Here is a 25,376-nt window from a genome sequence, read left to right as displayed (position 1 = left end):
TGGTAGCTTTTCATCACGCATCTGAGTTCCTGCAGGCTATATATCTAGTTAGATCTCAAGTAGCTTACTCACAAGTATCCAGAGTCAGGTGGAGATTCCCTCTGGAGGCAAGCAGTTCACTGAACATGAGTTTTGAGAGAGAGTGAGTTTCAGACAGTCCAGCTTCTCTGAGAGTTCTCATCATGGCTGCTGCCCTGCCTCCTGGGTAGTCCTTAACTTATTAGACCTTATGACCTCATTTACCTGATCCAATGAAGGCCAGCAACAGCTGGCTGTCAGCCAACCAATTTGAAATGCATTATTGGTTGCTGGGTAGAGTGGCAGAGTCTCTAGCCCCCTCCCAGTCATGATGACATTGCTTAGAACAATAGGAAGTTTAAGCCCACACCCAGGTGTGTGAGGCCATTCATGTATGAACAGGTTTCCCCCAGGATACAGGAATGTATCCAGCTCAGGTTACAACTCAGGGTTACTTGAAGCTGATGGGGCCAAGGGTGTCTGACCTCTGCAGTGACCATGGTAACCAAATTGTCAGATTGGTCATCCGTCTGATAGCAAAGTTTGGGGTGAGACAGAGATGGCATTCTGCCACACCCTCTACATTGTCTTTCTGCTTGCCAATAATTGCTTTATTGTTAAATTAAATCTGCATATAGCTACACATTGGTTGCATCAACACATGTGCTTTACTGTGGAGCTGACTGATTAGCTCCATGGTAAAGTGTCACTGTCTATATCAGGATGGCCAGCCTGCGGCTCTGGAGCCACATGCAGCTCTTCAGACGTTAATATGCGTCTCCTTGAATCTTTGCACAAGCAGATGGTGACCAGCTTTAACTTCTGAAGAGCTGCATGTGGCTCTTGAGCCACAGGTTGGCCACCCCTGGTCTACGTGAATGCTGGTATTGGGATGCAGTGGATTAATTAACTCTGCCATAAGATAGTACTGTTTGTGACAGTGCTTTCCTACAGCAGAGTAATTAATGTTGCTGAAACACTTGTGTAGACAGTGATTAGGCCTGGCTGGGGCATGAGGGCACAAAAGTGCAGAGGCTAGCTGCCTCCCAGCCCTACACTTTAGCACACTTGCACCCCAGCCAGCTCCTCTGCTGCCCACTGCCAGCACCTGGAGCCTGCCCCAGCTCTAAGTGCTGTGGTCCCAGGTGCATATAAAGACACTGTACCTGGGAGCAGCTGTCTCACGTGTGAACCATGTCAGAGGTTACTGAAGTGGACTTATTGCACATGGAGACGTGCCCAGTGAGTTAAATGCAGTCATGCAGTATTTCATCTCAAAAACCTCATATTCAGTAATCCTAGATTAATACACGGTGTTGTTGCTGAAGAATTAAAATTGGTCTTGCATTCTGTACACTTGCCACTCACATGCATTACTATAGTAGAAGAACAGTAGGGAATGACTATTATTCTACACGTAATTCACAAGATAAACCCAGAGATTTCAAATAGGAATCTATAGTGTCAAAAACATTCTTACCTGTTGTGGTTTTTCTGAGTTCTTTGCAACAGAAGAAGGGCTCTACTTCTCCATAGTAAAGAAAAAATTGAAAGCTAAGAGCTAGCGTTCGTTGAGAGGTCTTGAATGAAAAAGGTTGAGAACCATTGTCCTAGAATGCTTAAGGAACTGACTGAGGTCATTTCAGAACCATTGGGTATCTTTGAGAACTTGGGGAGTTTGGTGAGGTCCTAAATGACTGCAAAAGGGCAAATATAGTGCCTATCTTTATGAAAAGGAAGATTGAGGATCCATGAAATTATAGACCAGTCAGTCAAACATGGATCCTTGAAAAGATCATGGAGTAGGTCTTCAGGGAATCTATTGTGATGCACCAGGAGGGGAACAAGGTGATTGGGAATAGCCAGCATGGATTCAGTAATACCAATGTGATTTCCCTGTGTGATAAGGTGGGGGGAAATGGTGGGGGGAGAGCAGTGGATGTGATAAAGACCTTGCTAAAATTAAGGTATGACAGTTTTCTGCCACATTCTTATTAATGAACCAACGACATAAAGACCTAATGAAAGTACTGTATGGTGGATACTCAACTAGTTGGATCATCATGTTCAACAAGCAGTCCTTGATGGCTCCGTGTCTAGTTGGTAGGAGATGTCAAGCTGGGTTCCTCTGAATGCTGTTCTGGGTTTAGTATTGTTTAATATTTCCATTAATCATTAGGACAGGACTGCCTGCACACTTAACACATTTGTGAATCACACCAAATTGGGTAGAGTTGCAAACACTGTGGAGTGGTAGGATCTGATATGACCTGGATAATCTGGAGAAATGGTCTGGAATCAATCAGATAAAATTCACCAAGGACAAGTACAAAGTCCCTCACTTGAGATGGAATAATGGCACGTACAAGCACAGACTGAGAATGATTAGTTAGGTTGCAGTGCTGCGGACACGGACCTGAGGGTTACAGTGGACCAAGCTTGAATATAAGCCAATTGTTTAGTTTTGTTTGGAATGAGCACAAGCACACTGGAGTAATGTCCAGTTTGGGGCCTTAAACTTCAAGAAAGAAGTGGACAGTTTGGAAAGTGTCCAGTGGAGAGCAACAAAATGATTGGAGGCCAGGGAAACGTGACTTATTAAGAAAAATATTTATCTTAGTCTTAGTACCTCTGTTTACTTCTTTTACTCTGTCTTCTTCCCTGAAAACCATTTCCATTCAGCCCAGTGATTCTCAATCAGAGTGTGGTGGCACCTTAGGGTTCTTTGAGATCCTTTCAAGGGTGTCATGGAGTGCTACACATTGTTTGATGTCCAAAAATGATTCAGAAGATAAACCCAGAGATACCATCAGGAATCCAGTGTTTAAAACATTTTGACCTGTTGTGGTCTGAGTTCTTTAACAGAGCGATTCTTCGCCTTTGTAATTTTCTGATTTGTGCCTTTAGTCTAAGAAGTATGAGAACCACTTCTCTAGATGCTCCCACAGTGTAACTGCCACCTGAAAAAGTTCTATTTCTTCTGATAAACTGGCAGAAAGATTGACATTTTGCAGTTTTGTGGAGGTAAGATAATGTACTTTACAGTTGTTACGTTTCCCCCCACTATAAATTTACTAAATGGAAAAGAAAAACTTTTTTAATGATAAAACATTTGATTTTGCATTTTGTTTCACATGCAGGCTGTGACGACTCCACATACATGCTTTCTTGTAAAAACACGTTAGGGTCATTTTCCTTCCTTTGTGGATGGTAGTTAACACCATGTTTTTACTGCTGTGCTTCCTATTGTACTTCTGTGGGTAATTTTTGAGTGCTTAGATTTGCAAATATATCGTAACCTGGGGCTTTCTGAATATTACTTGATGAGTTTCTGCAGGCTGCTTGATAAACAGTGTCTTCTAATGTGCAGGCAAGTGTGGGGAATCAAAATAAACATTTTTATGTAGAGAGCAATCTAAATAGCATCTCTGTTCCATATGTTGTAGTACCCACTGGAGGCTCATTATAATCCCTGGACCTTTTGTACATCAAACACTTTGGTCCAGATAATGCTGTTTTCCATCTGCTTAATCTCTGAGTTGCACAATGTGAACTTCTTAGCAGTTTGACCTCTTATTTGCCAGCATTTTTGATCTTTGATATTTTAAACTGTGTTCCTATTTCAAAGAAGTTAGTGACCTGCTGTTTCTGGGGTAAACACTTGCTTTTTTGACCTAAAAGTCAAAGAAAAAAATACAGTAGTAATTATAAACATGATGAAAAAGGCACACATCCCTAGGTTTTTTTCTGTCTATTCTTTTTCTAATTAATTAGTTAATTAATCAATTTATGTTTTTTGTTTACTCTAGTAATTGTTTGAACAGCAGCATCATTGGGCAACTTCTTTAGGACAATTCAGAGATTAGAATACATTCCATGATTCAAATTTTGAAATCCAAATAAAACAAAAGGTGTTCTGTTTTAAACATATTAAATATAATATTTAGTATAATTATTCATATGGACATTTTTGTCTTGAATGCATGCCTCTTATTTTTATGAAGACTTTTTTTGTGGAAATAAAAAAAAAATCAAATCAAATCAATTGTTACTTGATAATACATCATTACTATTTCTGTTAAAGTTCACCCATCAAAAACACTTGCATTTGTATATGTCAAGGGATATATTTATTAGACTTGCTTTTATCTTTTCATGTGATAATTGAATAATGTTTAGTTCCTCTGAGAAATTTTACTATTTCTTTTAATAAGGCAGCTGTGAAACCACTGTTGAGATGGCAGGTAGGGTTATAGTTGATCAGGAACTCAAATATTCAAACTTTGGGAAGTTTGTGTGTCTTTTTTTAATTATTTCCCAATTTAAAATAACTCTTCCCCAAAAAAACAAACAAACTGGTGGCTGGGAGAGATGGAGATTTGAACATGTAGAAAATTCTGCTTTCACAGTGATTCTTTTGGCCTACTCTTTATGTAATATTGTGACAGGAGTATCGCTACTGGAGCCTTTCTATTGGTGACTCCACGCTCCTATTATGGGCCAACCGCCTGCTTACTCACCTGCCATGCTTTGGTCTTGATTGATTGATGTAATTAGTGGGAGGCTGTGCACTGTATGCGCCCCAGTGCCAGGGGTGCCATCTGTGGCTCCTTTTCCACCCCTACACCACAGCCCAAGCCTTGCAGATGGTACTGATGTGGTTTCGACCTGGGCCCTGGTGTGATTTGGCCCTCTCCTTGCCTTCTCTCAGGGGCTCCTCACTGCCCCCCTCTTGCTCTGGGGCTGGGGTCAATGCACCCCAAATGCTGCACCCTCTTTGGCACCAGGGTCCCCAATCTACCATGGAGCCCCTATGAGGCCTCCTCCAACAGCCTCACCCAGTCCTCCGGTTAAAACAGCAAACACAAAAACACAAAGCCCCTGGGCTATAACATAAAAAGCTAAACCGTCCAGCCAAACAACATTCAATCCCTACCAGGAAATACTCCAACCCATAGCAACAATCAGAGTCAGGGTTCTCCCCTCTGTCTGCACTGGCCAAGCTCCTCCTCCCTTGGCCACCAAAGGGGAACTGCCCTCCTGGCCACACGCCTGGGCTTATATGGGCCAGGCCCTGCCCCTTCGTGTCAGCTGGCTCCCCAGCAGTTGTCCTAGCAACCAGCACCTGTGACTCTGGCTGCCTTGGTAACTGGCAGCTGGGCCTTCCCCTTCTTGCCACTAGGGGTCTCTCCTGAGCTGTTTCTGCTCTCAGGCGCAGGGCACCAGAGTGCTCTGTGACAAATATTTTATAATAATGATAAACATTGGAATTAAAATTTTCGTCTTTGTTTAAACAAAATCTTTAAATTCAGACTATACACTTTTCACACTGGTTGTGATTAAAATTTATACTGGAGAAGGGGTGGTGGACAGCAGTTCTGGTAGTTTTTTTAACCATGTTTAGTAACAATGGGCAAGATTTTTCAGAACATGATTCCCCACGCTCTAACTGAAGTAAGTGGCAACTGTATTCAGCACTGCTCAGTATTGGGCTTCATTCTTTTCCCAGATGAACTAATCTAATCCATGAGCATTTTCAGTGAACTGCTTATAGAACTTTAGATAATTTGTTTAACCTTACCAGTCTTTTTTTCATATGAAATAACACATACTAGGAGTTCAGTGTCTGTACTGTTTCAGACTGAAGCACTTAAAATTAAACATTTGTAATGTAACAGATAAACCCTAAAGATGATGTGTAATTAGAATGTATAAAAACCTTAGAAATGTAGAAGTGAGACTGCTTGCCTGAAATATTCTCTTTTATATGAATATATAATTTAGGAACACTGATCACCTTAAATGTGCCTCTTTTGTTTTGCTCTGGAAAAGACTTCTAAGTCTTTGACAGTCATAAGCATCCATAATAAATTGTTTCTTCTAACCAATGACCAGGGATCCTGGTTTTCTCTGATAAAAAAAATCCATATATAGAGTATTTTGTTTTAATCATCAGAGAAAACCAGGATCCCTGCTGATGACCACAAAAATCCCCTATCATTTGCTAATTTGAATTCTTAACTTTTGTTCTCCACATCTTTAATTTTAACTTTTTTTGGCCTGGGAATTTCCTTATAGAGAAATAGGAGTGACTTCCGTAGTTAAGACTAGATGTACACCTTGCTGGGGTCGTTTGACCCCAGTACTCTTTCCTGCCATGTCAGGGGGTCGGACTAGATGATCTACTCAGATCCCTTCTGACCCTAGAAACTATGAGACTATGACTGAACAGACCTTACTGAGTAAGAGCAATCTCTTAGGGTGCACTAAAGTGCATATACTTATGTTTGGGTAGAAGGAAGTAAATGCTCTATAAAGCCCTTAAGGTTTGTAAGACATGTTGGTGACAGTGACAAAGAAGTCTTTCTTTTTTTTTTTTTAATCAGGATGGATATGATTTAAATCACTGGTCAGGAAGCCTTGATTTAATTATTGTTTTCTACGAAAAGTTCATTCTGGTTGTTTGATGTCCTCTATTCATTTAACTTCTTGAAACTGCACTTCTTGAGAGAGGCAAAGGGTTGACTCTGTGTATACAAACTTGCAGAGAGACAGTAGGGCTGATGGATAGGTAATCAGATCTGTTATCTTGTATCTCATCTCCATATACTGCTGGTAACAAGTATGTTATCTCTGGAGACACAAATCCATAGCTGAGAACTGAAATTAAGCAAAACATAGATTAATGGGATCTTCTGGGCTGAGCACTGAGTCCCATTGGGTAGAATGCTTTTCTTTAATCTTTACTAATCTATAGAAGAGCCTCTGGGAACCCCATAAGATCGGGCCCCTAATATAGTCCATGGCCTGCTGTGACTTATTTATAAATCTTTTCTGAAAAGGTTATGTGACTATATTGTCTCAAATAGTATATAATTAGAAGTTATAATCCCTATTCCATGATGATATCTTTGAGTTTTAACATCTCTTAAATTCAAACTATTCTTATACAGATTTATTTTTATTTTAAAGCATCTTAATAAAAATAGTAAAAAAATCAGATTTAAATAAAACATCTGATTTTTTTTTTAATTGTTGATTTTTATTCACCTTGTAGCCGGGCACTGAGGGGCCTGCTACTTGTGGAGCAGCAAGTAAGGAGCCCAGCTGCTGGTTACTAGGGCAGCCACAGTAGTAATAAAGAAGCAAAGCTGTGGGTTGCCAGGGAAACCGGTGAGTCAGCTGACCAGAAGGGGCAGGGCCTGGCTCCCATTTAAACCCAGCCTGAGGCCAGGCAGGCAGTTCCCTGCCAGCAGCCATAGAGGAAGGAGCTCTGCTGGACTGAACAAAGGGAAAAGGTGAGGATATATGGGCAGTTGTTATGGGTGAGGGAGAAACCCTGTGACAGGCTTGAATGGGGTTATAGCCAGATGGCTTGAATTTATGTTGCAGCCAAGGTGCTTGAGTTTGTGTTGATGGTTTACTGTTTACAACTGGAGGACTGGGTGAGGCTATTAGGGGTTGGAGGAGGCCTCATAGGGGCTCCATGGTAGTGTGGGGACCCTGGTGCCAGAGAGGGAACAGCATTTGGGGGTGCACTGACCCCAGCCCTGAGAAGGGGAGCGGAGAATTGGAGGCCAGGAAGGCTGAGGCTGTCTGAGCCCTGCAGGGGGTTCAAGACCCCGAGGAGGAGAGTTGGGGCCAGGTGCAGCTACAGCCACCTGAGCCCCAAGGCTGCAGTAACCTCGGAGCAAAGGGGGCGATGAGAGAGGCGCCAGAGCAAAGGGGGTGACGAGAGAGGTGCACCTGTGAGGCACAAGGTTGTGAGACAAGGGCTGCGGAAAACTCAAGCGCCAGAGCAAAGGGTGTGACGAGAGAAGTGCACCTGTGGTGCACAGTGTTGCGAGACAAGAGCTGCAGAAAGGTCGAGCACCAGAGAGGGTGCAGAGAGCCAGACCGAACAACATCTGGGATATAAGCGAGGCTTGGGGCGTGGTAAAGGGGTGGTTGGAGCCACACATAGCCCATAAGGCTGGGGTGCACCGAGTCACACAGTACAGAACAGGGGCCAGGATATATCAGAGCCCCATGTCCAAGGGGACAAAAGGCAGCCTCCCTTATATAAGATCAAGACGTGGCGGGCGAGAACGAAGGTGCTTTAGCGTGAATTTGGCACAGTAGGGGGTGCTAGGGGAGATCACGGCCGCTCCTAGGACCCTGCTCCATGACGCACCTATTTTTGAGGGGCTTAAGGTATTTGAAGCTTGGAACTCTTTAGAGTATTTTTAGGTGTGGATAAAAGCTGTATGGGTATTTTTATTAAAACCAAGATGAACCCTAGTGGGGAACTTAGACTTCACCTTTAATAGAAGCTAAACTACTCGTAGATTTCACAGACATTAGGGCTGGAAGGGACCTTGGAAGATCATCGAGTCCAGGCCCCCGTCCGAAAGGCAGGAAGTCAGCTGGGGTCAGCTTAGTACAGACAGTCAAATGCTAGGGACAGTAATTACACACAAACTGGTTTAAGTAATCAGAAACCAGTTTTAACTCTTAGCAGAACGTAAGTTCAGTGCACATAAACTAGTTTCAAAATAGCTGAAACTAGTTTAAGGTGCCCCTGGTTGAATGTAGTATCATACTTAATGGATTTAGGTCAAACCAGTTTATGAAACTTTTGTCCCAGGTCCTCTTGTGGTTCAAGGTAAATCAGAGTCCCGCAGCATCCCAGCATGCTTTCCAGCCCTGTACTGGGCTGTGCTGTCTGCTCCAGAAAGCAGTGCTGGCTCTGCCCCTCTTCTCCCTAGCTGGGGCAGTGAGTGCTGGCTCACTGCTTCCCTCAGGCAAACCGTAGCTGGGGGCCAGGGTGGGGGGTTAAACTCACCTTCCCCAGAATACAGCTGTGCTGCCCTGCTAGGTGCTGGCTGCGACTGTAGACTACAAATCCCAGAGGCATCTGGAAACAGGAAGAGGAAGTGACAAGCAACCCTGTGGAGTCCTGGGGCTCTGATGCTGGACTGCAAATCCTAGAGACTTGCAGAAATGGAATGGAGAAACAACTGGACAGACGTTTACTTTTGATTCAGGAAATGCAGCCACATGCTTGCAGTGGCTCAGGCCAGCAGCTGCTCCCTGCTGCCCCTCAGGTCTCTGAGATGTGTAATCCAGAATCACAGAAGCAGGACTCTGCAGGGTTGCTTATAAATTCCTCTTCCTGCTTTCAGGTGTCTCTGGGACTTTTAATCCACTGTTGCAGCCAGAAGTAAGTTTTTTTGTTTTTGTTTTTGTTTTTTATTTTTTGTTCTTTTTTTTTTTTTTTTTTTTAGCAGGGCAGGGCAGCTCTGTAATCAGAGGAAGGGAAGTTTAAGCCCCCTTCCTGACTCTAGACCCCATCAGAGGTTTGCCTGAAGGGGCAGTCCTTGCCTTCCCCTCCTCCCCAACCCCTTTTCTGCTGGAGCAGATAGCACAGCCAAGCCCAGAGCTGGAAAGCATGCTGGGGGACTGATTTAACTTGAACCAGGAAGGGGTCTGGGACAGACGTTTCATAAACTGGTTTGACTCATATTGGTTAAGTCTGCCACTACAGTCAACCGGGTTTATCTTAAATCAGTTTTAGCCATTTTGAAACTGGTTTATGTGCATTGAACTTCTGTTCTGTTATAAATTTAAACCAGTTTCTGATGAAGTTTAAACCTGTTTGTGTAACTTCTGTCCCTAGCCCTCAAGTCTAGTTTTATTTGCTCCTACTAGCATGCAAGTTAATGTGTTAGTTAATGTATTAGTTAAAGCATGTTAACTGTGGCCTTCTTACAATGCAACTTTATGTCATAATAAATACCTAGGGCATTTTTACATGCATTTTGGGATGCAGTGCCGGGTGCTTTAGTTAGTGAGCTGCATTAATTAAAGTGCCTGTATGTCGCGTGTATCAGTGTCTCCATGCTGAAAAATGGCAGCAAGGTGCTTTGAACTAAAGCTCATTGACCGTGTTTTATTTCAAAACACTACGCCACCATTTTTTCAGTACAAGGATGCATGGGGACACTGATACACATGATGCGGAAGGTTGCTGGAGTGCATCAGTTTCCGTGCTCCAGCAGATTTGGTTAATTGAGTCTGCTCTGATGCGCTGGATATCCAGCATGTCAGAGCAGTCTCCCTGCGCATCTGTAAGAGCATCTAGATCCTGGTAACTCTTGGGTTGGAAACCATTGATCTTGACAATGCTAAGCTGAAAGCCCAGAAGGGCTGTGTCAACGCGCCCGTCAACGAGTCCAATCGCTCAGTAGTCTGCGTATGGTTGTCCACTAATTCCAAGTTGGGGTGCTCTCACTTCAGGGATGCCCAAGCCAGATCCTCCTGCCACGACTTCAATGGTTCCTTGGTTCAGTGTGTTTCTATGACGCGTGCATGTCCGAAAGTGAGACCTCCAGTCGTTCCAAGTCCGAGATCCTTGAGGGGTCCTACACCCTCACCTGGGCCTCCATGTACAAGTCCGGGTTGCCCTCCCAGTCTCTCCTCGGGTGAGAGGAGGGGGGCAATGCCTCTAGTACAAAATACAAAGTTATTAACCCATGAGCCGAACAGTCAGTTCCACCACGGGGCGTCTGACTCGGGGTCCCTTGTGCTTGCCGGTTCCCCTCAGGTCCCACTCTCCTCTTTCAGGAGACCCTCGTCCCCCGGCTGGGGTCAGCTGTCTGCCCCCATAGGGTCCTTGCCCCATCTGGGGGGCTCCGCCTTCTGCCCCCAGTGCACTGTGGCCGAGGCCCGTAGCCCACTTCTCCCGGCTATCAGCCAAGCAGCCTCCCACTGGGGCGAGGTGCCCCCAGGCTTTACAATCGCCTCGAATGACTTTGGGGCTTGTCGCCCCTGGTGCCTTGCCCCTGCGGGGCCTTACGCTTTCCCCAGAATACGCGTGCCGGGTGCGTGTCGGCGTGCCTCCACCGCTCCAGGCTTCCGCCGGGGATCCACTCCCGTCCCGGCTCTTCCGGTCCGCCTCCTCTCCGCTCTGGTGCAGCTTTTGTGCCCGCTGGCGCCGCTGCACACCTGGGAGGGGTAAGTGAGTCTCCTGCCCTGAGGGCCCGCGGGGGGACTCATACCCGTAGCCAGGCCCGCTCGGTGGCTTGCGTGCGGTGCCGGCCCCACTGCGCCTGCACTGCCTGTACCGCGCCCCCCGCTCCGCAGCTGCTGGCAATTTATTGCCACAGTGGCACCCGTTTCGCTGATCCCGGGGCTTCTTGGGGCTGGGGCTCTCTCACACACCCCGCCCCTCAAGACGCCACTAGGCGTTCTTCCTATTTTTCCTCTTTTGACTGTCTGCCCCTGACACTCTCTCTCCACCGTTCCCTCGCATCGGGATAAAAAGTCTGCCACTGTATTTGCCCTACCTGGTTTGTAGGTCATCGAGAAGCGATACGGCTGGAGGGCTAAGGCCCAATACATGATGCGTGCATTGTCAGTTTTAGTAGTATGCAGCCACCTCAGGGGCGTGTGATCCGTAATCAATTTGAACTCGTGGCCTAGAAGGTAATATCGAAAATACTCCACCCCCCACTTAAGCGCCAGACATTCCTGCTCTATAGTGGAGTACATGGTCTCTGGGTAATTTAGTTTTCGGCTGGCGTAGGCAACGGGCCGCTCCACCCCGTCTGTCTTTTGCAAAATGACCGCCCCGAGAGCGGACGCTGATGCATCGGTCTGTAAAGTGAACGGGATAGCAAAGTTGGGGGTATGCAGGACCACCTCCTGACATAAGGCTCTTCTTACTTCTTCAAAGGCTTTTTGTCGTTCTTGGGTCCACTCAATTACCCCGACCGGTGGCCTTTGGTGGTTTCCACCAGAGGTGCAGCAATCTCTGCGAAACGAGGAATAAAGCGCCAGTAATAGCTAGCCAACCCCAAGAATGCTCGCATCTGTTTTTTCATTGTCGGAGCTTTGTAGTCTCTGATGGTTGCCACTTGGTCCGTCAGTGGCCGAACACAGCCTTGTCCCACTAGAAAACCTAAGTACTTGGTTTCGCACTTTCCCAGCACGCATTTCCTCGGGTTGGCAGTCAGCCCGACTTGTCTCAGTTCTAGTAGCACAGCTCGCAGGGCCTGCAGGTGTTGCTCCCAGGTGTCCGTGTATATGATAATGTCATTAATATAGGCCGCCGCGTACCTTTGGTAGGGGCCAAGACCCAATCCGTTAACCTCTGGAAGGTAGCGGTGGCTCCGTTGAGCCCAAAGGGTATACGTTTAAATTCAAAGAGGCCCCACGGCGTGCCAAACGCCGTCTTGCACTGGTCCTCCTCCCGGAGCGGGATTTGCCAATATCCCTTAGACAAACCGAGGGTCGAAATGTATTTGGCTTGACCGATGCACTCCACTAACTCGTTTATATGTGGCATCAGGATTGCATCGAACTGTGTCGGTTCGTTCAATCTTCTGAAATCTATGCACAGTCTCAGGCTCCCATCTGGCTTTTCTACCGGTACTATTGGACTGCGCCACGGGCTCCGGGCAGGAGTTATGATCCCCTGCTCTAGCATCATCTTAATTTCCTTTTCTACTAACGTGCGCTTATGGTATGGGATGTGTTGCCATCGTTCCCGCACTATTCGTCCTTCCTTAGTGATAATCTGGTGCTTCACGTCCCGCGCCTTTCCGGGATGTTCTGTAAAGACGTCACGGAACTCATGAACTAGCCCCATTAACTGCCGTCTCTGGGATGAGCTGAGATGCATTCCTACAGGCACCTCTCCTACCCTGCGTGGGCAATTTGGGCTCTCCGTTGCCGGCCCTCTTTCCTCCCCTGGACCTAGCCCCAGTGAGATCAGGAGTCCCTCAGGTTTGCGCCACTCTTTAAGCAGGTTAACATGAAATATCTGGTGTTTCCGCTTGGCCCTGGGGCGCAGAAACTCGTAGTCAACTGGCCCCACCTTCCTTACGACTGAGAAGGGCCCTTGCCACTGCGTTGAGAACTTGCTAGTGGCATCTGGTAACATTAGCAACACTTTCTGCCCTATCTTTAGCTCCTGGGCTTGTGCCCTAATATCGTAGCTCTCTTTCTGGCGCACCTGTGTCTGTTCTGGGTTAGTCAACGCGATATCTTGGGCTGCTTGCAGCCGGTCTCGCATTTCTTGTACATATTCCCTCATCCTTCCCTCGTGCTCGGGCCCAGCCTCCCATTCTTCTCGTTTAACATCCAACAGACTACGGGGCCGATGCCCAAATGTTAGCTCAAAGGGGGAGAAACCTAGAGAGGCTTGAGGGGCATCCCTCACTGCGAATAGCAGGGGTGGGATCATTAGGCTCCACTTTCGGGGCTCCTCTTGGGTGCACCGCCTCAGCATCCCCTTTAGTGTCCCATTAAACCGTTCCACCAACCCATTGGTCTGCAGATGATATACAGTTGTCCGAAGGTGCTTAATCTGGAGTACTTTGCAAAAAGCCTTTAGGACAGCGGACATACAGTTGGACACCTGGTCCGTGACTATCTCCTGCGGAATCCCAAACGTAGCCACCCAATGCATTAATGCATCTGCCACCTTAGTGGCAGTCACCACCCTCAGAGGGATAGCCTTGGGGAATCCGGTGGTATAATCTATTAACGCCAGAATGTACTGGTGCCCGGCTATGCTCTTAGTGAGTGGGCCTACCACATCTAACACTACGCGAGAGAAAGCCTCCTGTACCACTGGCATGGGCTGCAGCGGGGCCTTCTGCGGCCTGTGCAAGCTAACTTTTTGGCAGGCGTGACACGAATGGCAATACTTATCTACATCTTCATAAATATGGGGCCAGAAGCACCAGCGAGTCTGCCGTGCCTCCGTTTTGTCCCTTCCCAGGTGCCCTCCAAGGGGGTGCTTGTGGGCCAGCCATAATAGCTGCTCCCAGAAGGTACGTGGGATTATTAACTGTGCTACCTCTTCTCCCTCATGCCTTCCCTGCTTCACCCTGTAAAGCAATCCATTCCTTATTTCTATGCACGGGGTGCGCTTGGTGCAACCCGTGGGGCTTACCTCGGAGGTATCTTCCCGAGCATCTATCTCCCAGAAAGCGCGCAGTTCTGGGTCTGTCTCCTGTTCTCTCTGGAGCGGCTCCACCTGGGTCATCTCACCAAGCTGTAAGTCGTCGACCTCCCGACCTTCTTCCCTGATCAGGCCTCCTACTTCGCTCCAGCACCTTCTCCCCAGTGCAAGGATATCGAAGATCTCGGGCCAATCGCGGCCCAGGATCATGGGATACAATATTCCTTCTCTTAACCCGACTGGGATTCTGCGCTGGGTTTCCCCTACCCGTACGGTCAGCACCCGCCGTTCAATGTAGCTTCTCTCCTTATGGAGGCACACCAGGCTGATGCCCTCACACTGGGGAGCCTGTTCCCACCTAATGAGTGAGGGTCTAACCAGGGACTGGGTACACCCAGTGTCCAGCACTGCCTGAATGGGGACTCCTTCCACCCATGCTTGCACCTTAGGCAAAGGTTGAATGTGGGCCTGGTTATGGCTACCCACCCCACAGTCCACCGCTTCCACCTTTGGCCACGCTTCTGAGGTCTGGTGGTCATCCTGACGGTACCTCTCTCTAAGGGAACCTCCCCGCATCCCCTGCGGGCAGCTTCTTGCAAAATGCCCCTTCCTCGCGCACGTAAAACAGGCGGGACCTTGTCCTCCATCTTTCTTGACCCCTTTACTTTCCGCAGCTCGCCTAGCCGTAGGGTCCATGCCTTTTGGGCTGCTCGTCCGGCGCCGTTCTCCCTGGGTGGCGTCAAACTGCTCAGCCCACTGGAGTGCCTCCCGAGAGGAGGTGGGGCAGTGGCACCTTACCCAGTTTCGGGTTCCCTCCTCAAGGTCATTAATCAACTGTTCCATCAGGACCTGATCAATTATCTGTTCTTTGGAGGCAATTTCTGGCCTGAGCCATTTGCCCAGCAGGTCCGCCAGGGTCTGCCATAAGATTTGGGGGGTCCTTACCTCAGCCGCCTTCCTCTCCCTAAAGGCCTGCCTGTGCCTTTCTGGTGTGATATCTAGTCGGTGGAGTATCTCCTCCTTTACCTTCTCATAGCCCATGGCGTCACTCCTCGACATGGCCCTGTATGCTGCCTGTGTCTGATAAGCAGGGTGCCCAGCTGGCCTGCCCATTTCGCTTTGTCGACTCCTGCTGCTAGGGCCGCCCTCTCGAAAATTTCGAGAAAGGCCTCTAGGTCGTCCTCCGGCGTCATCTTTGGCATGCGCCACTCCGCGCCGCCCCTGGGTATCCACGTTTGTTGCTGCATCCAGTGCTCCTGCAAGGTCATCTGCCTCACGGACTGTTGTTGTTGCTGAAGCAGCTGTACTACCACACTTAGTAGCTGGTGCATAGGGTCCATGATCTGTCCAGCCGCCTGGTGCTCCATCGCGCCGATACCGTGTGCTCAGAAGGTCGTCGTCGCTTCCCGGCCAATGCACCAAAATGTCGACGCGCCCGTCAAGGAGTCCAATCGCTCAGTAGTCTGCGTATGGTTGTCCACTAATTCCAAGTTGGGGCACCCTCACTCTGGGAATGCCCACGCCGGATCCGTCTGCCACGACTTCGATGATTCCTTGGTTCAATGTGTTTCTATGATGCGTGCATGTCTGAAAGTGAGACCTCCAGTCGTTCCAAATCTGAGATCCTTGAGGGCTCCTTCCACCCCCACACCCTCACCCGGGCCTCCATGTACAAGTCCGGGTTGCCCTCCCAGTCTCCCCTCGGGTGAGAGGGGGGGGCAATGCCTCTAGTACAAAATACAAAGTTATTAACCTGCGAGCTGAACAGTCAGTTCCACCATGGGGCGTCTGACTCGGGGTCCCTTGTGCTTGCCGGTTCCCCTCAGGTCCCACTCTCCTCTTTCAGGAGACCCTCGTCCCCCAGCTGGGGTCAGCCGTCTGCCCCCGTAGGGTCCTTGCCCCATCTGGGCGGCTCCGCCTTCTGCCCCCAGCGCACTGTGGCCGAGGCCCGTAGCCCACTTCTGGCTACTGGCCAAGCAGCCTCCCACTGGGGCGAGGTGCCCCCAGGCTTTACAATCGCCTCGAATGACTTTGGGGCTTGTCGCCCCGGTGCCTTGCCCCTGCGGGGCCTTACGCTTTCCCCAGAATACGCGTGCCGGGTGCGTGTCAGCGTGCCTCCGCCGCTCCGGGCTTCCGCCGGGGATCCACTCCCGTCCCGGCTCTTCCGGTCCGCCTCCTCTCCGCTCTGGTGAGGCTTTTGTGCCTGCCAGCGCCGCCGCACACCTGGGAGGGGTAAGTGAGTCTCCTGCCCTGGGGGCCCGCAGGGGACTCATACCCGTAGCCAGGCCCACTCAGTGGCTTGCGTGCGGTGCCGGCCCCACCGCGCCTGCACTGCCTATACGGCGCCCCCTGCTCCGCGGTCGCCGGCAATTTATTGCCGCGGCGGCACCCGTTTTGCTGCTCCCGGGGCTTCTCGGGGCTGGGGCTCTTTCATAGGCTGCATGTCCTGCCAGAGAGAAGGGAAACTCGATGAGTGGGAATGCTGCAGTCCTCTTAAGTTGCTAGGAAGGCAGAGGTGTAGAAGAAACTCTGCACCAGATGTCACTACACGCACAAGATGTTTGGAATATAACAGCTTGTATTTGGCTTGGATACTGTTGGTGACTGCCTTGTAACCACTTTTCCCAGGTACACTGGTAATACTGGCAGCCATGTCTACACAAGACACTGGCTGTGTAGTCATTTAGTACTTGTTCATACCTGAGTTACCAACAAATGGCTTTTTTGTGATGTTGACTGCACAGTAGACAGAGACTACTGCACAGTAGCATCGCATCATGGTTTCTGCCGTGCGATGCTACTGCTCAGTAGTCTTGGGCTACTGTGCAGTCAGTGTCTAATGTAGACCTGGCCAGTGTGTCCTAAAGCACTGAAGTCTAATGCAATTCCTGGACTTCTGTCAGTGAAAAAGACAAAAACCTTTTTGTATCTGTGAGGTAATGATTAAATATGATAAAAATGGGAGTGCAGTATTTTGTCCTAACAAACAAGGCTTTTAGTCTAGCTCCTGAAATCCTGTTATTTGATTACACTCGTCACTGAATCTTGTATTGCTAAGACTGTGTGAGTACAGTGAAAAGACACAATCATTTCCCTTTCCCATTTGAATGGGATATAATGCAACAACTTGTTAACAAGATTTTACAGTGGTAGGAAAAGGGTTTTGTAGGATAAGGAGACTCAACGTCTATAATAATATATAAATAAAGGAGGTTAGGATGCAGGATAATTTATCAAAGGGTTTAATACACGAGCTAATTTACTTATTTCCCACCTTGGATGTTGCAGAAGTGTGTCTTAAGTAGGGATGTGAATAAAGAGAGGCTGCTGGTCTGGCCAGTCACACACAAGTGGTGGATCTAATTTGTGGAAGGAGCACACAAACAGGATGGGGGGAGTGGAAGAGTGAAAAACATAAGAGTCCAAACTGAATAAGTAGGGAGATGTAAAATTTATAGAGTACCTTGTGAGTGAAGCTTATAATGCAGTGGAAAGGGGGTATCCAGTGCAGGGACTGATGAAAGAGTAAGATACCATGATTGGCTCAATGGACCAAGCCCTGGGGTTACTCACTGAGAAGCAGGTGCTTTGTGCTTGCTGAAAAGGCCCTTGCCCCCAGCTAACAATCCAAAGAACACAAGTGTTACCCCAACCACCATGTTAGCACCTGATACAGACTGGGCCCTGTGGGAGTCATGACTGTGTACAGGAACGATCTTCCCTCTGGTTGGGGAAGGTAGGAGACAGTTTTATTCCCAATACCAAAATATTCCTAACAGGAATTCTGCAGATGAGTTGCAGAAGCCTTGAATCGTTTGCTGGTGTTGAACAGTGTTTGCCTAACTTAATTTTTCTGCCCCCTTTCCTCTAGACTACTATCCTAATAAAGGCAGAAGCAGATTTTGAACCTAGGCCAGTTATTTTATGTGTGTACCTCACTACTGATGAACCCCTGCATTTATTGTACTTTAGGCTCAAGTTCAAGGCCATAGCAGAAGTGCTTATGGTGTGGCCCTGTCAGATTCCAATGAATCTGTGAATTCTGCTACATAGCTTTTCACAAAGACACGGAAAATGAAAAGATTGGACAAGGGAAATGATTAACAGGGTTGTTTTGTATGGGGTAGTCCAAGAATTTCTGCTAGTTTAGGTGATAGTCCATTCTGCTCGCTTGATTTCAATAGTCTGTTCTGAAACAATAAGATGGAAGTATAGTATTCTTTAAATTATTTTGGATCAGTAAGTTCTTAGTGTTCTGCTTCACAATGTGCTTCAGGTACACAGAGAAAGCAACTGATGAAAATGAAGAATATTTCAGGAAGAATTAGTTACTGAAATCTGATGTACAGGAAAAAAATCACTGAATTGCAGAGATAGATGTATTTAATATATGTACCAGTTATGCCTCTGTTATCATCAAGTGTCATATATAATGATAAAGAAGATCTGCCTGAGAGAAATTGATGGGAGGGAAAAAAAAGCTTTACATTTCATGAAGGATAATGTCAAGAAAGATAGAAAAGATGTTCCAGTCTTTAGGTGAAAGATCTTGTCATTGAAAAGATATTGACATCTGTAAGGAATTCAGGTGAAAAACATGCTGATGGTTTATTTTTGCAGAATTGGTGCTTGCCACTTAAGTTTAATTCTTTATGACGTTAAACCTCTGTCTGTGACAGAAATTCAGCTTGCAGTATTTTTCATTAAAAATACTTGGAACACCTTTTATAATAGAAATAGTCAGTCTAGCACTGAATTGTTTCCAAGGAATAATGACCAATAACAAATTATAATCATCTGTAACTCTTAAACGTTCTTTAGTTAAGAAGACTGAACCAACTTGTTTCTAGTAATACTTTATAGTATCTTCCTCAAAAAAATATTCCCCATAGTCATGCTGGATGACTTGCAACTTGAGGGAAGCCACAATCAGTTTTACTCTTTGTATGTAAGAAAACTTCTATTAATGGGCTGAAGTGGAGCTGTTCCCTGCCCAGCCAGACCCATTTTCCCATAGTTGCAGGAGTGGGTCTGACTGAGCAGGAAAAGACCCACAGCGATAGTAGAGGTCTGCTGCAATAAAGCAGCAGAGTCTGTCTATTACCATCTTCTGTTGTGCCATTTATTTTCCTTTCATGTGCCGTAATGAATGGTATTAACGTCTGTTTGCTTAGCACTTGTGCCACCATCAGGTGATGTCTTTTTCCACACTATGTTCATTGTCATTATACTTCTTGTCTGTGGCTATTAAAAGGGGAAGTGGCTGGATGGTGCCTGTGATCTGTACATATGAGATGCATATACTTCTAACTGAGCATAAGCCATCAGTTGATTAACGGCTATTCTGTGGCCTATATATGATGTTGCTGTTTTTTTTTTTTTTAAGCGCTGAAAGTTTGCTTGACGTTTGGCGTGATTCACATGTAGCATTATTAATCCTAGAAGTTAAATCATGAGACGGATCCCCTTAACCTTTTAAACTTGACCCACATTTATTAATAATTTTCAGTCTGTCATCTGGAATCTTTTAATTTGTGACAGGAGTTGGGGCAGAAATTAAAATTACAGTGCTGTCAGTTCTTGTAAATTTTAAGTGCAGCAATTTCACCCTGCGTTACAGGAGTTCCTGCTAGAGGACCAAGGTGTGATTTGAAGGTTATTGGTCTAAGCACCCTACAAACATAGTAAGAGAAAGTCCTTGCACTGAAGATATTTTTTTTAAGTAGTGTAAATTACAATGGTGAGTTTGTGTATTGGAGGGAAGAGGGATTCATCCAATTCATCTACCATCATCCATTAGATGAATTCAGCTATTCTAGCTGGATTTACCTTTGGATATGATCTCTCTGAATAGAATCTGTATCCATGTATGTTTATGTTGCATGACTTTTTATATTTCTGATTACAGAAAAAAACCACTTTTCATTAATAAATACTGGCTGATTTGTTTTAATGTATTATACCAGAAATGGAAAAGAAAGAATTGGGCTGATGTGGTAAAAATACAAGGCAACGAATAGGGAGAGAGACAATGGAATGAAAGGTCTTGAATGTTCAGGACAAGAAGGCAGACCTTGATATAGCAGACAAATGATCACCTTTGCAGACCATTTGAATTAGGTGATATAGTCATGGTAACAAGTAAGTGTAATGTTTCTTGCAATTTTGTTTGTATAGAATGCCAGGTAATATCATGTTAGGAGGATATGAGAAACTGAAATTTTCAGAAGCCAATGTAAGCAGCTTAGATATGAAATAATGACTAAAGAATTTAAATTAGAGGTGCACGGATGCATCTGGCCAATATCAGATTAGCACTGATATAAAGAAAATTGAATGTATTGGAAATTGGCCTGATGTGGCTGATAATTTGGCCGATAAATGCGTGTGCACAGCCATAGTGCAGTACGTAGGCAGTAGGGAGCATAGCCCAGCAGTGTGGAGAGCTGTGTGCAGCTGGTAACTCTGTTGTGGTGGAAGGGGAGGGTGGAGGGAAGGGGTGTGGGGGGGCAGATCAAGGTCCCTGCAGTGAGGGAGGGAGGGAGTGGGGCTGGGGCAGGGGTTGCCTAGCTGGGGCGGGGCACAGGACAAAGCTGTAATCGTCCGGGGGTGCTGGGGGGGGGGGGCAGCAGGCAGCTCCCACTGCTGTGTGCACCCTGAGGGCAGGGGGCGCATGCCCTCTGTGGCAGGGCACTGTTGGTGCCTGCCACTTTAAGAACTGAGCCAAGCAGCCAGCAGGTGCTTTATTGTGGTGGCCATTTTAGATCTTTGGCCGCCTATATAAACAGAAGGTTTTGCTGCTGGCAGGTCAGGCAGCAACATCGCCTAGCTACAAGGCTTCATGTATTATCCTGGAGGTAAGGGCTGGAGCTGTAGGGGATGGCTAGGAAGCTCCTGGTTCTGGGCATAACCTAAAGCTGCACCCTGCTGGGAGTGGGTGGTCTGGTGGGTCTCCCAGTGGCGTGGGAGTCCTCAGGAAATACCAGGTCAGTTACCACCCGGTGAAAGGTGGGTCCAGGCACCTTAACCCCAGCTCCCACAACTGGGTGGGTTACCTGCTAGTAGGGTTCAGAAGGTGGACCCAGGAGTGAGAGTGGTGCTACAGACTCAAACCTGTCTTGAAATCCCTCGACTGGTCAATGCTGGGGCCAGGACCAGAAGGGTCAAAGGGCCAGGGGCCCACTGCGAGGGATGCCCAGAGCTGAGGGCCTGGGCTTCCAACTGGTTTGGAGGTGAGGCCAGGGCCTGTGTAGCCAAAGGTCCCAGGGGGACCACACCTGTAAGGGGGAACAGATCAGGGAGCTAGGCAGCCCCAAATGAATGTGGAGTAGGCCGCCTGAATGGAGGAATCTTAGAGAGGTCCTGATTGGAGGATTCTGGTGCCCAGTGTTGGACTGGTGACATTAACAACAGTGGATACCATCTGCAAGGCTTGGGCTGTGGTGTAGGGGAGGAATGGAGCTGCAGGTAACACCTCTTGGTGTTGGGGCAAGAAATGGGCAGCCTCCTGCCTAATTAACAACTTAATTAACAAGGCATGGCAGGAGTGGAAGCAGGTGGTTGGCCCAGAACAGGTGGGTGGGGCTGTTGTTAGGCAGGCTCTGAGAAGGCCCCCTGTTACACCCCACATTCTATGCAGGGCAAGATGCCGCTGCAGGCTTTTCCTGGTGCAGGGTGGGGGGGGTTGGATTGGTATTGGCTATTGGTTATCAGACCCCAAAATCTCTATTGGTGCACCCCTAGTTGAAATGATCTGTATTTCATCACTAGTCTACCAAGTTGTCTGGTCTGTCTGCAGTTGCATGATGAAGAATTAAGAAGTTATACCACAGTTGTATGTCCACATGATAAGATATGACTAGTTCCATTGGATCAATGTCTGAAACAGTTGCAGTGGTGTTTTCTGCAAATATGGCAATTTGTAGGCATTGCCACACAACAATGTGTGTGTGAATGAACATATGTGAAAGCAGAGGCCTGATAGAGGAACTTTTGTCTTCTGTATCACTGAATCTTAGAATCAGTCTTGTCATTTATATGAATAAAAGTAGCTTTCTCTTTTGGGTTGTAGTCTCAATAATGGCAAGGAGAAATATTTTTGGAGTGTTGATGATGTGTCCGTCCGTCTAGTTGATAAAATCTTGTTGGAGTTTTGTACCTGGGTTTTATTTGGGTAAATGTTAACAGTGCCATTGTACAAATGGCTTGGCCATTGCTGTCTATATCACACATTGCTGATAATATAGTACCACATCAAATGACTAAATTGTGGGGAGGGGGGGAAGTGAATGAGAGAAGACATCAGACTCCCTTTGTCTATACTAGTTGAAATTTAAATTCTTTTTAAACACTGCAGGCTTCTAATTTTTCCTTGTGTTGTATTCATTCATCTTTTTGTAACAGATGTTGAGGAGCACTGACAAATGACAGTTCATTTATCATTAAGTGTTTTTGCTTGATCATCATGAAAAATGCTTCTGTAATTTAAGGCTTGTTTTCTTAATGCTTCCACTTTTTTTCCTTCATCTTTTCAGATAATGGCACAAGCTCGAGACTTGGGGAGGAGATACATTAAAGCTTTTTTAAAAGGTTTCTTTGTTGCTGTTCCTGTGACAGTGACTTTTCTCGATAGAGTTGCCTGTGTAGCGCGAGTGGAAGGAGCATCAATGCAGGTAACTTTGTTTCCACTAAATCCATGTATTTCATCAAGGCCTGTGGCTGAATTTTAAATAATTTAAAAATCTACTTTCAGCGGTGGGTGGCAAAGGACTTATTCCTGTCTCAGTTTTATGCTGTAATATAAATGCCTGACTTTTATGTATGTCTGTCTGTCTTTTTCTCTCTCTCTCTCTTTTTTTTTTGTCTCATATATATTTGTGTAATGTGTAAAGAATAGGCCCTTAGGCCATGTATAGACATTTGGATTCTCCTGGAAGAGTCACTGCTGTTCCTGGAGAAACCACAAGTGTACAGGCATTCAGACATTCAGGATTTTTGTCCTGGCACAAAAATGCCTGTTCTGGGAGAAAAATAATCTGGGAGAAATGATAACAACCAGGGTTAAATTGTTCCCAGGAGAGTTTCTCCTGTGAGAGTGAATGTCTATACACATTTGCTTCTGAGAGAACCCACAGTACAGTCCTTCAGTATCCTAGTCCTTTCTGTTCTCCCTTCCCCTAGGACATTGTGCTAATTGGGCTGGACCATACTGCTTCAGCTGAGCAGGAAAGCAGAGTGCCCTCCCTTCACAATCCCCACATTGTACTACAGTGAGACACAGGCTGGTCTTGGACAGTCTGGGTTAGCCAATCAGGGCTGCTCTGTGCATGGCTGCCATCTGTTTACAGGCAGCCTCAGGAAGCCTGTAGGGCACGCTGAGATGTGTATACAAGCGCCCCCTGGCTGCTCAGCATCAACACTGCAAGCTCTCTGCTCCTTGGGGCCTTTGCCTTCAAAAGTCTGTTCAGGGGTCTCTAGGTCAGTTTTTCTACCAGGAAAACAAACCTGGGAGAATTCTCCCAGATCATTTGAATGTATGTATGCAGCGTCAGTAATAAAAAAATTCTCTCAGAGTGTTAGCCTAGTAAAACAAAAACTATACTTGGCAAATTCTCTTATATTTAGATTACTAAAAATTTCGGTCTCCTGTGACTAAAACTTAGACTGTAGAAGAGGCTGCGTTTTTGAAGCTGTTCTGTTTAAAACAATACTATATTCGCTTGAATATAAGATCATCTCCAATAATTAGACTCTATATAGAAAATATATACATTTGATATAATTTTCTAGGTATAGAACCTAATTATTGGAGACTTATCTTGAATTTGTCCCTCTCCCATGGACACATCAGGGGAAATTAATGTGGGGGGTCAAATAGCCCCTTGCCCTCTGTCCCCCTAACTTCTTCCCCCTCTAGTCCCTTCTCTCCCTCCTTACTATCAGACCCTGTTCTTCCTGAGCACATGGAAGTGAGGAACAAATTTTGAAAAATTTTAAAGCAATACTTAAAATAAACATAGCTCTAGTAATTTGCATAGGGTACCCGTAGTTTTAGTTCATCCAGAACTGATTCATTTAGCTTTTTTTTTGACATTGCTGCAAGTTTTAGCACAGGCACTTCATAAACACCCTTTTAAGTAGCACTTTGGCACTATTAATGTATAATACATACTATGAATGATATTAGTGCAAAGCCAAAAGGGTCCTGATTTACCACAGAGCTCACTGGGCTGGTTCCCACCAGAGTCAATGGTGTTTAAAGCCATGGGGACCCACAGCTCAGCACTGCTTAGTAGGTGTGTGGACTCCAGATACCCACCTCAAAGGTTCTTGATTGGAACTAGGTGTTCTTGACACAAATCGTGGGATTCTCCAAAAATTTATACACAGGTGAGCCATAGGGCAGCTTGGTTTGGCTTCACCTCATGGCAGGTGGGGCCATGCTAATCAAATGTGATAGTGGAGAGAGGGGACAACAGGGGAATTCTGCATGAACTGCTTGGGGCTGTTTGGTGATGTTTGCAAGATATTTAAAGCTGGTGAAGAAACCGGGAACACTGGAAATGGGAAAGAAGGGCTCAGCTCAGGTGTGAAGAGGAATTAAAAATGTATGCAGTCTCCAATTCTTGTTTTCCAAGCCCATCTATGCATGCCACTCCCAAAACACAAATTCTATGTCCCTGTCTTCGGCCTTGTGAGCTGGTGCCATCTTGTTCAATGTTACGGAACAGTGTTGTGCATGCCCCAGTTTGTCAGCCTATGTGTCCTTGTTTGTTAAACTCCCTGTCTGCTTTTGAAGGCTGAGAAAACTCTGCGAGACCCAGGTTTTTAGAAATCAACCCCTGCTACCCATCCTGAACCATTCTTGTGTGTGTGTGTTCAATTCCCAAAAAGCAAACTTTTAAATGCCATTTTCAAGCCATCACTGACTTTGGGTACATCCAGATAAGCGTGCATGTGCCTTGTACCCTGTCTCAAACCCCTTTGAGATGGGGCAACAGCCATGTGTGGGAATGAAAAAAGGTTCCCTGCATTGCAAGTTTGCAGTGCGGGAAGAAAATTAGACCTCTGGATATCCAGGGGTCTAAAAAACTCAAAGTTTAAAAAAGTGGAGGAGGGTGCCCTGAGGCAACTGGAGGCAGCTCTGAAGCCAGAGTGTCTCTGTGGTTGGTCCCTCTCCCTGGTGCTGAAACACGTGCCGGCCAGGCCACATATTCAGCACAAAGGTGCCAGTGCCAGTGAGGGGGGTTGGAGGGCTGGAGGAGAGGGGGGAGGACCACCGCTGGCCCCACCCACTCCCCTGCCCCCCTGTCCTGCCTGACCCGGGCCCCTGACTCCTGCCCTGATCAGCCCCTCCCCCCGCAAACCCCTACCTGACCTCTCAACCCCTGTCCTGCCCTGCTCAGGC

General features: G+C 46.7%; 1 protein-coding gene across 2 annotated transcripts in view; it reads left to right on the top strand.

Annotated features, from left to right (window-relative positions):
- Positions 1-25,376, top strand: part of IMMP2L (inner mitochondrial membrane peptidase subunit 2) — an 875,599-nt gene that overhangs the window by 29,583 nt on the left and 820,640 nt on the right. Inside the window, exons 1-2 of one of the 2 annotated variants that reach the window (XM_019543387.1) lie at positions 19,602-19,709; positions 22,504-22,641. In XM_019543387.1, coding sequence (XP_019398932.1) covers positions 19,707-19,709; positions 22,504-22,641 — 141 coding nt within the window. In that variant the 5' untranslated portion in view covers positions 19,602-19,706. Of the gene's footprint in view, positions 1-19,601; positions 19,710-22,503; positions 22,642-25,376 lie in introns of those variants that run through there. The other variant, XM_019543389.1, reaches the window with a different exon arrangement.

This window comes from Crocodylus porosus, unplaced genomic scaffold (genome assembly GCF_001723895.1).
Source record: "Crocodylus porosus isolate Cpor-Errol unplaced genomic scaffold, CroPor_comp1, whole genome shotgun sequence".
Classification (NCBI taxonomy): Eukaryota; Metazoa; Chordata; order Crocodylia; family Crocodylidae; genus Crocodylus; species Crocodylus porosus.
Note: the sequence above shows the minus strand (reverse complement) of the source record. Positions and strands in the feature narration are given on the sequence as shown.